The sequence below is a fragment of the Prunus persica genome, chromosome G6 (genome assembly GCF_000346465.2).
Source record: "Prunus persica cultivar Lovell chromosome G6, Prunus_persica_NCBIv2, whole genome shotgun sequence".
Lineage (NCBI taxonomy): Eukaryota > Viridiplantae > Streptophyta > Magnoliopsida > Rosales > Rosaceae > Prunus > Prunus persica.
Window position 1 is genome coordinate 22972120 of NC_034014.1, and position 13133 is coordinate 22985252.

Sequence of the window (13133 nt, forward strand, 5' to 3'; positions counted from 1 at the left end):
AATACAAACCAATCACAGACTTTGCGTGCTTGTGCTTTTGGCTTAGCACTTTAACTACCGAACATGCCAAGCATAGTATTGAAATCGAATGTGTTCCAACTTCTCCAGCTCAGTCCTCATTGTCTTCCATGTCATGTCAAGCATAGTAACAAAACCAGCTCATCCTGTTTGCTATTATTATTATTATTATTAAAAAATAAAAGAAAGAAAAAGTGAGAAAATATACTCATTTTCTGTAAGAAAAGAAAAAAAAAGGGGAAAGAATCCTTCCTGCTACACCCTACAGGCAAAAATATGCGTTACAAAAGCACCTACAGGCAACATTTCGCGGGACCCACAAATTTGGCGGTGCTCCGATAATCCATCTAAACTTACCAAATCACCACGCAATTATTGCCACGACGCCTCATGTGGCCGTCGGTTATTGGTTTGTCAAACTGGCAAATGACCCCACCTTTAAACAATCCAGCTGTATAAGTTCTACAAAAACTAAAAAATAAAAACCTGACTTATGGTTTTTTTTTAATATTTATTAAATAAAGACTTATAGTTTGAATGATTAAGAATATTTATTTTTAAAAAATTTACTAGTGTAGTGATTTAGAGTAATTTTTCTCTCTAGAAAACGTCCTGGGTTTGAGTTTACTTCCCTAATTAGGGGTTCGAGTCTTAATATTCGTATAATATTTATAAATTTAATATATTATCACTTTTTTTAATAAAAATATAAAAAAATTATTTAAACAATCGAAGTTCTTAAATAAAATAATAATAATAATAATTTTTTTTAAAAAAAAAACCCCGCGTTTTAATGTCACAGCCAAAGCCCAGAGAGTATCAATTGGCGGGCGTGTCACATGAACGCAAATGGGCCCCAGCCAGACTGTGTCTAGTCTAGCACCACATTACTTACATACATGGCCTGTTTTATTTTATGGGCCCCGGAAAAGAGGCCGAACCTTCTTTTCGTCTTTGTTCGTTCATCCAACGGCTAAATCCTACCCCATCTAGAACTGGGTCCCGCTTGATGTACGCTCCAGATTAAACCTCTGTTTCTTCCCGTTGAGATCCGGACTATATATATAACTCTCTCATCGTTTTCCAGTCTTACACTCTCTCTCTCTCTCTCTCTCTCTGTCTCTGTCTCTCTGTGTCTGATTTCCATTGTCATCGATAGAGATGGAGCGAAACAACGTGTTCACAATCGCACTCATCTGCATTCTCGTCGCCGGAGTCGGAGGCCAAGCTCCGGCAGCCGCGCCGACAAAGTCTCCGGCGACCCCAGCTGCAACCACACCCACTACTTCACCATCAGCTGCAACCACACCCACCACTTCACCACCAGCTGCAGCTCCCACAAAGCCCAAGTCACCATCTCCAGTCGCTTCCCCAAAATCGGCTCCACCCGCTTCAACTCCGGTGTCGGCAACACCCAAGCCTGCGGCCGCGGCTCCAACTCCGGTGGCTACTCCTCCTACTGTTGCCGTTTCACCTCCATTGCCAGCTCCAGTGAGCTCACCACCTTCTAAGGCTCCGGCCAGCTCTCCACCGGCTAAATCTCCTCCGGCAGCCGCTCCGGCTCCAGTCGCTGAGCCACCGACTACACCTGAGGCTCCGACTCCAGCTCCTAGCAAGAAGAAGTCTAAGCACAAGTCTCCGGCGGCTGCTCCCACTCCAGCTTCGGACAGCCCACCCGCGCCTCCGGCTGAGGCTCCTGGAGCAGCGAGCCCCGGTGCTGAAACCCCTGCTCCTTCTGTAGCTGACGATCAGGTAATGCTGAGTTGGATTTTATTTGGTTCATTTTTTGTTTTTGAATTTTCGTCTAGTTTTAGATCTAATATGCTCAGTGGGTGCAATGCGCACCCAGATCTGGAACTTTCAGTTCAAAATCAACCCAAGTTATTTACAAACATTGATTTAGTTACCTGGATTCCACTCACTCTACTAAAACCCCGACCCTCAAGGTCTTTTCCTTACCGCTGAGAGCCTCTGTTCTCACTCATCTAAACGCTGCGTTCAGTGATGTTCGCGGTGCTTGCTCACTCGCGCTTTAGAGCGTGTAGTTGGCGCTATACTTTGAATCTCATCCAGATCTGTTGATCTGGGATCTGAGTGGTAGGTGGTGGGTTATCCCGCCATCGATGGCCAACCGCCTACACAACATTGTCACGCGCCACCGTCGGTGGTGGGTAAATTTGGCTAGTATGGCTAATTTACTTAATTGCCCCTCGCTAATTTTACCCCTACCCACAGGCATTGAGTCAGAGTGTGTCATTATTATATTCACATGTGCTGCATGAATCATGATGGAAGTAAATAAATAGTTATTGACCAAAAAAAAAAAAGTAAATAAATAGTTGTTGTTTATTGGTAAATATTAAATAGTAAATAAATCGAATTAGTACTTACCCTTTGTATTTTGTGAATTAAAATAAATTATTATACATTGGGTTCTGAAATACTTTTGAAAATGCAGAGTGGAGCAGTGAGGTGCCTGCACAAGGTAGTCGGATACATTGCATTGGGATGGGCAGTTTTGGCATTATTCTAGAGATTGAGATCGGGAGCTGCTGGTACCTGAAATGGAACAAGGACGGTGTTATTTCGTTGTAATGTTGTCCTTATTATTTAAATCTTTTGTCCACCGTTGTGTTCATTATTACAGATCTAGAAGAAGAATTCATATTTATTTACCATTTATTTATCTTTAAAAAACCACTTTTATTAATTTATCCTTTGTATTCTTTTGACACATCTCAATTCACTCGCTCCTTTGTCTTGGTGACTCTGACTTTACTCTTTCCCTTTACTTTCGGTTTGTTTTTATTGTTATGTTGGATCTAACCTAAGGCTCTTTTGATGGTTCGGCCTGGATTAGATTGGATTAGATTGGAGTAGAGTCCAAATCCTTATATTCCCATCCTTTGATGGATCGGTCTGGATTGAATTGGATTGGAGTATGTTTAGTTTAAAAGTTATTCGAGTATGTTTAGTTTAAAAGTCCATTCGAATAACGGTCGATATATTTCTCCAATTTAATTGGAATAGCTCAAGAAAAACATCGATCGAAAGTGATCTAGTGGCACTCCATCTTTATTTTGTTACAAGGATTTGCATCTCTAAATCTGATGGGATGGGTAAAAAAAGGGGGGTGGGCTGTAATTTGCGTCGTATAAAGTTTCTAATCTACATCTGTATTTTGTACGGTTGTAATTCAATTTGGATAATGAATGTGTTTCAAATCTGGTTTTGTGGTCATGTTTGCAACGCCGACATTTATATTGCACCCCATCCTGAATGCATGAGCAGTAAATAGTACCATGGGTTGGGCCAAGAAGAAGTTCATAAGTAGGTTAAAATGGTAAATTCATGTGTTTCTTTTTGGGTGCATTGATCACTGGATATGATCAAACCCATTGATCTGTACCTTTTATTTTATGTGCCAGTTATAATATTTTGCATGCTGGCATTATTTCCTGGAAATGATAGAAGATTTCCATTTACAAAATGAAATGTGATTGGTGACCAGAAGAAACTAGAAAGAAAGAAAGAAAGAACAAGAATCTTTTTCCTTCCAGCTGCAAGTCATTCTGTCATCATTTCTACTTTCAACCGACCATGAAGATGAAGATGAAGCTAAATATGGTGGACATACCAGGCTCAGTGGTGAGGGAGAGGATGGAAAAATTGGTTACAAGTTACAAGTATGATTTGAAAATTTCCAATATAAACAAAAAAGAATAAAATTACGAAAATAATCCAAGGATTATAATAGTTGGTACTCGTAGTATTAAGTTGTTTTTTATATATCAAGCGATAGTATAAATTATTATAATTTAATTTAATTTATGAGAAGAAAAATTCAAATTTAAATACAAAAAGACTGTCTCAGCCAATTGCCGTAACCCAAATACGTGCATATTAGTAGTAATGAGAAAATTCCAGATGCAACGATACTTCAATTCCAAAAGTTGTCTTGAGGGGAAAGGAATCCCAAAATGATGTAAAATAAGTGTTGCCAAATCATTCATTTTTATATAAAAATATATTTCCATTTTAAAGTGATGTAATAGAATGAGCACTAGGACTACAACATCGATCTGGTGATTGGAGGAGAAAAACTTTGAATATACAAATCATCTCTTCACGTTTTTCTCCTTTGTAGGAAATAGGATTGTGCTGTCTTTAACACGTCACTTTCTTTAAGCCCATCCAATTATAATTGAGAAAAAAAACCCATATCATTCATTGCCATTGGGACCATCATATATATATATATATATATATAAATATTTGGGTGGGTCAATGGACCACCTTCATTTTTCTTGAAAATTCTGAGAGATTGAGTTAGTCATGAGAAGCACCACCAGCGCCGGTTCTCTCTCTACCACCTTAATCCTTATGTCATATTTCTATATAATACAATTTATGGAACGACACAGGTAGTTTCATGGAAACTTCCCTTTTTTAAAAAAATCTTCCCCAAAACGAGGCTGAAATTTTTGGCTGCAACGAATTTCGTACCCTATTTTCTCTCACCAAGAGAGGTACACAGAAAGTGAAATATGAAACTCGTTACACCCAAATTCTTCACTATTCAAAGACACGTCATGAATTTTGTTCGATACAGTCGCCATCCAAAACTAAAAGAGAAAAATAAATGGAAAATATCTAGGTTAATGATATTTAGAGATAGCACGTGCAAATGCAATTATACAATCCAAAATTAATGCAATATGCTAACATTATTAAGAAACCAATCGACTCCTTTTAATATGGAGTTAATTATACCAATATGGTTTAATTTAGTAAATAAAAGTCTCGACTTGCAAATTAATAATTTTATATTTAAAATCTCATAATTCTATTATAATGTGTGGAAAAAATTCACTAACCTCTTGTTTTTAGACTATTATTTGTATTTTACAAAAATGAGGATTGAATTGCCACCGCCTTTTTGTGTTTTGTAGCATTTGGGCAAGCAGGACAAATATGCCGAGGTGATGTGAACACTGTGCTTATCTGTTTCCTTTCTTTTTTGACATGTGGTTCTCCTTTCAGAGTGTCCACTTCACTTGTTCCGTACGTTGTCCCATCAGCACATGTCTCACGGGACCTCTATTTACTCACACTACTCTCCCATTGCATTTGCACTCAGAAAACCAGACAAGAAGAAGAAGAAGAAGCAGAGGAGTCATGGCTATCTCCAGCTTACAAGCTCGGTATCTCTCTGCTGCTGCTTTTTGTAGGGTTTTTTTTTTTTTCGGTTAGCAATTGCTGACCACCATTTTAGCTAGGAAAGACAACTGCTGAGAAAAAGAAAAAAAAACTAACCATCTTTTTAATTATACCGGTTATAATCTACAAACAACTCTCACAGATTATCTGGGAATTTTGGGAGATGATTAGTAGACTACTTTGAAATATATATCTCTTTCTGGGTTTACAGAGAATGAAACTGTTTTGGTAGATACCCAGATGTCCAATTACACTGATTTAGAACAAAGATCATTTCTTTTTCTCGTAAGTTGGCCAAAAATTTATAATTCTTTGTTGTTATGTTTTCGTTGGCTTCGAACTGCCATTTCACAAAGGAACTCTGCCCTCTCGTCACGCTTGCCGACAACCCGCTTTCTATCCCCCCAACCAAATTTGAGTCATGATCTGTTATGTAATGCAAAAGATGGTGGAACGATTCTAGAACTGACCTGAGTGCCTTGATGCATATGCTCTTTTGTAATTGTTATATTTTTAGTAAAGACTTTGTTACTTAAATTAGTATTTTTATTCTTTTTAATTTATTTATTTTATTAACTCCCTTGTTGGATGCTCACGCCAGGTACCTTGACTCTTGCAAAAAGCATGAGGTGCAACCCAATTCAGCAGTTCTAGCATGGTTTACTCAGGTCAGGTCTTAGATTAAAAAATTTGCTTTCACTTTGACCTGCTCTGCTTTTGATCATATAAAATTGGTAGTGTTCTAACAAATTGCTTTTACTATATAGTAAATTTCTACTTTCTTTTAATATTGTTCAGGCCAAAATTCGGAGCTCCCGCAATGAGAAGTGTAGAATAACAATTTCGCTAGATCAGCTAAAGGATGCCGATATTTTGCCTCTAACCAACGTACTTTTGTCAAGTGACTCTGCTGATATTGATGCTGTTGATATATTTCTGGAATTCGATAGTGACTTGGCTAAAGAAAATGTTATGGCTTTGATACATGCTGTCAATCAAAAGCTTCAAGTTGTTGATCTCCGGGATTTGTCGTTGGGGAACGAATTTCTAGGGTATGTATTAGCAATTTCCAGTATTGAGAATTTATTTGTTGGGTTATTTTCACATTCAATATCAGTATCTTCTATTTCCTTTCATTTGAGGTCAATTATAAAAATGGAATAAAAGTCTCTTAACTTTTTCATGTGGATACTGTCTTTAAGTGGATACCGCAATGTACTTTTATATGATATTGTTTTATGTTCATTTCTGGAATTACTTTTTCAGCTTACATGATTGTGAAGCTTGATTCCATGTGCCGATGAAGTCTACATGTTTGTTTAGGAAATAACTTGTCTGTTGTTGTAACGAATCTACGACAAGATTAACAAGTGTAGTATTGTATATCTTATATAAATAGAACTTTTGACTTGTTCCATTGATTTGGATTCTCCCCAGGGATCTCTTCCAGGGTTGCTTGGCTTGCCAGGTCTTCAACTTGAGGTCTACTCATGTCCAGAAACTCAACATTGCTGGAAGCTTTTTGCGGCTGCACACCCTCAATCTGGACTTTTGTACTTCACTTGCTAGTTTGCACAAGGACTGTTTTTCTTGCATGCCAAATTTGATGCGTCTCTCAATGTGTGAGACAAGAATTGCAAATCTCCTGACAACCACTGGTGTTCTATCAAAACTTCCTGCTTTGATGGAATTACGGTTCCAAAGTTGTTTGTGTTGCAATGACACTGGGCCATGTCCTGATTTACAAAGACAGCACAACTTACAGAGTGAGGTAAGTACATAGCATGATTATAATTTTATGTGGTTATGAAATTGCTATTTGTTGGTGATGGATTTAACAGTTTATTTAATATGTCTTTGGCAAATTGTAGGTTCAAGAAAAAGACGGGTTTCTTGCGAGTGACCTTAAGAATGCCACTTTTACATTAAAGTATATAACTCATCATCGTTCACCCCTATGCTTTGAGAAACATTACTGGGATTACATGATTTCATCACTCCCTGGTTTGGAAGTTTTGGATAATTTTCCTATTAGAAAGATGGAAAAGGAATTGGCCATGATGGCCTCGGCAAAATACTATGAATATTTGCCTTATAATAGACAGCTCAAAGAAAGTGTTGTTAGTGTTTTGCATAAGCGTGAAATGGGAACAAATGGTGTACATTGCCAAAAACCATTTAAGCCAAAACAGCTGCATCCTTATCGGAATGGCCAGAATTTTTTCTTAAGGTCCCTTTGCGCTGCCAAACTTGGGTCTTCAATGTGGCCACTCTTACATCCACTGTCTAACTTTAGCCACACATTTAAAGCAGAGAGTAAGAAGCTTCGTCCAAGGCAATTTGAGTACCATCCATCAAACCCTAGTCTTATGGTTTTTGGAACCCTGGATGGTGAAGTAATTGTTGTCAACCATGAAAATGGGAAGATTGTTGGTTATGTCCCCTCCATTGGAGCAATGAGCAGTGTCTTGGGGCTTTGTTGGCTCAATAAAAATCCATCCAAGGTATGTGATTTCTTGTATGCATTAACAGTCTAGGCTGTGTTTCTGGTGTTTGTCAAAGCATTATCAATTGTAATTCATATATTCTCAGAGAATTTATATTATCTGGTACTATATGCAAACCTAATAATGTGCCAGAATCCAATGTTACACTAAAATAATACTTGGGCTGTGCATTTGGTGTATTATGAATCCTAAACGTCTCCCGAACTTAAGATATAATATAACTGTGGGAGAGTGTTTAAGTTTATTATAACCCTTTGGAATACTATTAATATGCATTACCTGGCATGATTAAGTCCTCTTTCATGCTTAATCCTGGTACATCATGAAAGTGGACAAACCAGACAGTCTGTTTGACCTACTGCTGCGCTTGTTTGGCCAGCTCACTTGCAGATGCACACAGTGACACAGACAAACATGTATATATGGATATACAAACTCTAGTATAGACCATCATAATACTCAGGGCTGCCGATGCTTTTCTCTTACTCAAATGCAAAAAGTGGTTGTATTTGTAATCCCCTTGTTAATGTTTTTCTTACCCATTTTCCCATTTGTGTTGAAAAAATAGCTTGTTGCTGGTTCAGATAATGGTTCCTTGAAGTTGCTTGACATCAATTATATGTCACCAGAAGTTTCAGACTCCTGTTGCAGCTCTAGTGTTGCAACTTTTGACGATTTCGAGCAATTGACTTCTCTTCATGTAAATTCAACTGATAACCAGCTTCTTGCTAGTGGGTACTCAAAAGGTGTTGCTCTATATGACATAGCGAGTGGAAGACGTATACAGCAGTTCACTAATATTCACCAAGAACCAATCAATGTTGCCAAATTTGCCCACCATTCCCCTTACATGTTTGCTACTTCATCATTTGACCATGATGTGAAGATGTGGGATTTGAGACAGAACCCAATGCGGCCTTGCTATACAGCTTCAAGCTCAAGAGGAAACGTGATGGTTTGCTTTTCTCCTGACGACCTTTATTTGCTTGTTTCAGCCGTTGACAATGAGGTACAGTACAGTAAGGTGCACTTTTGTCTATTGCTGTAGGCAAAAATGAGCAGATAACTTTTATGTGTTGTCACTTTCCAGGTTAAGCAACTTTTGGCAGCAGATGGGAAGCTCCACATGAATTTTGATATAGCTTCTACAGGAAGTTCTCATAATTATACCCGTTCATATTACATGAATGGAAGGGACTATATTGTCAGTGGTAGTTGTGATGAGGATGTAGTTCGCATCTGCTGTGCTCAAACTGGAAGGAGACTTAGGGATGTTTATTTGGAGGTAATCTATTGGATGAAACTTGTTATTTTCACAGGGAAAGCTTTTTACTTGTGCTCACCACTCTGCTCCTTTGCAGGATAAGGAGTCAGGAAATTCATTATTTGTGCAGTCCTTACGGGGTGATCCGTTCAGGGTAAGTTCTGCTGCAAATGTGATGCATGGTTAGTTCTTTGGTTGTGTTCTGTATGATTTTCTTCATAAGGGCTTTGGAAATGTTCTGTTACCAAATATCCACTGATGCAAAATTGCTACTATTTCTTTTATTGTGTTCACTATAACAGCATTTTCACATGAGTATATTAGCAACCTCTACGCGTCCAAGCTCTAAGTGTGAGATTATAAAGGTAATGTTAATGTGCACCCATCATTTGTGTTGTTTTGGACGGTTTTGAAGGGGATGGCTAAAATAGTGTTGGAATTTACGCAGGTCAATTTACTTGGATCAAGTTACTATGCAGAAGAATATTCTTATGGCCAATGTTTACACCCTTCCTGCTGTCAGGGAGGCTGATATATATGTTTGTGGTATGTTGTGCTTTTCTGTGTTTGTATCTGTGTATATGTGAGTGAGTTATTAAAAAGAAATATGGCAGCAGTTTGAGCAGACAACAAAACTTAGTATACTGTACATTGTTAGTTCTTCTACTCAAACTCAACATAATTCACTACTATTTCGGCATCTATTTGTCTATAGAAATGGGATGACTGCCTGCAAAGACGACATATTTCATTGCAAGAATAACGAGAGAGCATGTAACAGAGCCTTTTGATGTGCTACTGCAATCATGCACGCGTCAAAATATATTGATATGAGTACGAACTAGACAAATGGGGCACGAGATACAAAACAATACCAAATTATTCCTTTGTCATCTTCTTTCCCAAGCTCAGTACAGCAGCTAGACTCACAGGTATAAACTCTTCTTCCCACATTAACATAAGAAGCATTTTACAGGACTCATTTACTTAAGACTCTAAGGAGTGACTCTGCCTGCAAGAAAACCAAAAAACTTGGTTATGTTTAAACATAACTTGTAATATTCCATCATATAAAAACATTTTGCATCGTACCTTTTTTTGGGCCCTTGGGGTGCCATATTGTGACAATACCACTAAAGGCGGAACAGCTCCTTCCTGTTGCACCATACGGCAATATCTGTCACTACTTGTGCAGAGCTGTAGAAGAGCAGCAGCTGCATGCTCTTTCCCTTTTGCAGAACCCAACTCAACAGCTTCAACCAGACCAGGGATCCCACCTTCCTGACCAATTGCTGTCTTTCCCTCAGGTATTGTAGAAAGATTGGCTAAAACAGCCACTACCTTGTCAACCAGTCCAGCTGCTGGATCCATCAACTCCACTAGGTACTTTATAGCACCGGCTTGAACTATTGGACGTCGGTTCTCATGAAAAATTGACAAACTAAACAAAGCTGTGGCTGCATCTTTCCTCCCTCTGGGAGTCCCATTCCCCAGTAAATCAACTAGAGGCCCAATAGCCCCTGACCTTCCAATGCGAACCTTGTTGTCCTCAATCACCGAAAGGCTAAAGAGAGTGGCAGCTGAGTTTTCCTTGGCTTCAGCACCGCCTGTCTCAAGGACATGAATCAGAGGTTCAATTGCATTGGCAGCAGTAATTTCTGTCTTGTTCTCAACATTGATGGATAAGTTCAGAAGTGTTGTGACAGCATTTTCTTGAACCCTTTTGTCTGTAGACCGGAGCAAGTCCACCAACAAGCTAATGGCTCCACAGTTTGCAATAACAATCCGATTTTCCATACTCTGCTTTGCAAGCAGCCGGAGTTCAAATGTTGCATCTCTTTGAGCATCAAAAGAAGTGCCTTTCAAGTCCTCAACCAGATTACCTACTTGCGCTTCAATTAATCCAGAATTGTCTACTCTTGTTTCAATGGCAGGAGAAGATGTCTGTGGGACTAAGCTACCAGATGCTCGGCGCCGCCTCATTTGGCCTCAAGGGTCTTCTTGCCTCTGCTACCAATCTGGTTGGCAGCTCAGTTTTTATGTGTGAATGATGAATCTTGGTCTTTCCAAAATAAAGAAGAAGAAGAAGAAAAAGGCGTGAAGTTCAAATGAAAGCTCCATTTTGAATCCTTGGTTGACGATTCAGAAGACAACAGAGACACGTTACGTGGTTACATGCTAAAGAAGGCAGCCTTCCTTACTTCCTACGCGTCCTTTCGGTATTCTTATATATTGTAAAAAAAATTCTTGCTTATAATTTGCGTTAGAATATTGGAATAAGAAATGGGAGTTTATTTTGCCACTCTCATTTTCTCCACTTACCCTCCTTTTTGTTTTTTTAATATTTTTTAATCAATTTTTATTTTTTGGTTCTCTCTCTTCTCTATTCTACCCTTACCTTACATTAAATTCTTTTTACTTCACTTTTTTATTTTTTATTTTTCTTTATATTTAATTTTTCAACTTGTATTTTTTTTCCTTTAATCTAATACTAGCCTCTCTGCACGCACTTCTGCGCTTGCGAGAGGCTTTTTAAAAAAAATAAGTAAATTTATTTTAGAATTAAAAAAGATAATGGGTAGTTGTGTTCCATAAAAATAGGATCCATTATCTGCTTTTTCTTTTTTTTTTAAATTTTTTTAAATATGAAAAAGTGTGAATTTACCATATTATCCTCATTTAATTAATAATTTAAATTCTTAATGTTTGTATTAACCAAGGACATTTTCTGGTATTTTGAATGTTTCACCATTCTCTGTCTTTTGCTTTATATATATAGAAGAAATAATTAACAATGTATATTTATCTAGGCAAGATTGTATGGTCCACCTGCTGCAAAAACTCATGCCCCATGAATAAACCTTGCAGTGATGGTGTTTTTTATTTTGTTTTCAAAAGATACAAATTTTAGGTGGCCACTAGACTGAATGACATCGTGTTTTGCGCCAAGTCATTTTTAAAAAATGGCATCGTATTTAATTCCTAGCACAAAATGGCTTTTTTGCATCGTTTTGGTGCCAAATCATTTTAAAAAATAAGGGATGCGCAGCAGAGCTACTGTAGTGAGACATTTCGTCGAGCAGCTGGTAGGCGTCTCCAAGGGATCACACCAGCAGCTCACCATAACCTCTACAGCCATTTCCATGGATTCCAAGACCCCATGGTAGCTACGTCACTGCCTATTACCCAACACAGAAACTAACTCAAAAACAAAAAACAAAACATGATAAACTCCCAGAAAATTTCCCATTCTTATATGACAACCCAAAGTTCCACTACTACCTGGAAAAACGCCTATTAGAGCGATTCCATCCGTTGTCCAGCCTGAGGGCAGGAGGGGGCCCAAGGCCGTTTTGCGCCTTCTAGCAGGCCAATATTGCCCGGGCAAGCTGCAGATCCCATGTAACCGGGCCAGCCCGAGGGCGAAACAAGCCTGTGCTCCAGCTCGAGGGCAGTTGACGTCATGGCTGACGTCATCACCCGGATTCAAATTTTTTTTCTTTCTATAAATACATACCAATGTTGTTCACTTTCAACACCAAATCCTCATACATTTTCTTCTCATTCTATTAATTTTCACTTCCTACACAATTTTCATTTTTATTCACCATCTTATGGCATCTTCCATCGAAGCCGGAGGGACATGGACAACCATGGAAGATATTTTGTTGGGTCCAAGTTGGTCATTGTCCGGGCAATGAGATGAAATTTTGTCATATGTTGAGAAAAATTCTTACTGAATTTTGTGAAATATCAGGTTCCGCTCGTACGGAAATGGCCTTGACTAGTATGTGGAAAATTTTGAATAAAGAGTTAAGGAAATAGAGAAATCCGTTGGGAAAAGTAAGGGACAACCATCGAAGCGGCAAAAATCTTGGCAAGAAGGTAAATTATTTGTAATTTCGGTTTTATTAAATTTAATGTCTTAATTCTTTTTTATGTTTCTTGCATTTCCAATATTTTTTTTTAAATATTTCGTTTATTTTCAATTTTTTTTTAATGTGTCTTGCATTTTTAATATCTTTTTGTTAATAGTTTAGGTAAAAATAAATAAAAATAAAAACTAAAAGTAAATAGTAACAGCTTTTGCCTTCCCTTACTCTTTGTTATGACAAATAGGTGGA

At 38.0% G+C, this 13133-nt stretch overlaps 3 protein-coding genes across 6 annotated transcripts; 2 read left to right on the forward strand and 1 right to left on the reverse strand.

Annotated features, from left to right (window-relative positions):
- LOC18774421 (lysine-rich arabinogalactan protein 18) lies at positions 1102–2789 on the forward strand. The gene is made up of 2 exons (XM_007205798.2): positions 1102–1770; positions 2477–2789. The coding sequence occupies exons 1-2, from the start codon at positions 1180–1182 to the stop codon at positions 2549–2551; spliced, it is 666 nt and encodes a 221-aa protein (XP_007205860.1). The 5' UTR covers positions 1102–1179; the 3' UTR covers positions 2552–2789.
- LOC18772802 lies at positions 5117–11377 on the forward strand. Of its 4 annotated transcripts, none has more exons than XR_002272101.1 (12): positions 5117–5222; positions 5840–5906; positions 6037–6290; positions 6676–7009; positions 7110–7742; positions 8314–8754; positions 8836–9030; positions 9107–9163; positions 9312–9374; positions 9458–9555; positions 9725–10640; positions 10743–11377. XR_002272101.1 is itself a non-coding variant. In XM_007206573.2 (11 exons), the coding sequence occupies exons 1-10, from the start codon at positions 5197–5199 to the stop codon at positions 9539–9541; spliced, it is 2154 nt and encodes a 717-aa protein (XP_007206635.2). In that variant the 5' UTR covers positions 5117–5196; the 3' UTR covers positions 9542–9555; positions 9725–11377. The 4 variants fall into 4 exon arrangements, 1 of the variants encoding a protein (XP_007206635.2); XR_002272100.1 differs by having other exon boundaries at positions 9725–9941; positions 10317–11377; XR_002272102.1 differs by having other exon boundaries at positions 9725–9941; positions 10944–11377.
- On the reverse strand, positions 9756–11018 carry LOC18773550 (U-box domain-containing protein 4). The gene is made up of 2 exons (XM_020566314.1): positions 10102–11018; positions 9756–10021 (listed from the first exon to the last, which is right to left on the reverse strand). The coding sequence occupies exons 1-2, from the start codon at positions 10990–10992 to the stop codon at positions 9989–9991; spliced, it is 924 nt and encodes a 307-aa protein (XP_020421903.1). The 5' UTR covers positions 10993–11018; the 3' UTR covers positions 9756–9988.

Bases quoted from the DNA above. Each gene is read 5' to 3' on its own strand.
- LOC18774421 (XM_007205798.2), top strand. From the start codon at position 1,180: ATGGAGCGAAACAACGTGTTCACAATCGCACTCATCTGCATTCTCGTC. The intron at 1,771-2,476 runs GTAATGCTGAGT...TTGAAAATGCAG, and splicing joins CTTCTGTAGCTGACGATCAG to AGTGGAGCAGTGAGGTGCCT.
- LOC18772802 (XM_007206573.2), top strand. From the start codon at position 5,197: ATGGCTATCTCCAGCTTACAAGCTCG. The intron at 7,010-7,109 runs GTAAGTACATAG...GGCAAATTGTAG, and splicing joins AGCACAACTTACAGAGTGAG to GTTCAAGAAAAAGACGGGTT. The intron at 9,375-9,457 runs GTAATGTTAATG...GAATTTACGCAG, and splicing joins CTAAGTGTGAGATTATAAAG to GTCAATTTACTTGGATCAAG.
- LOC18773550 (XM_020566314.1), bottom strand. From the start codon at position 10,992: ATGAGGCGGCGCCGAGCATCTGGTAGCTTAGTCCCACAGACATCTTCT. The intron at 10,022-10,101 runs GTACGATGCAAA...GTTTTCTTGCAG, and splicing joins CCCCAAGGGCCCAAAAAAAG to GCAGAGTCACTCCTTAGAGT.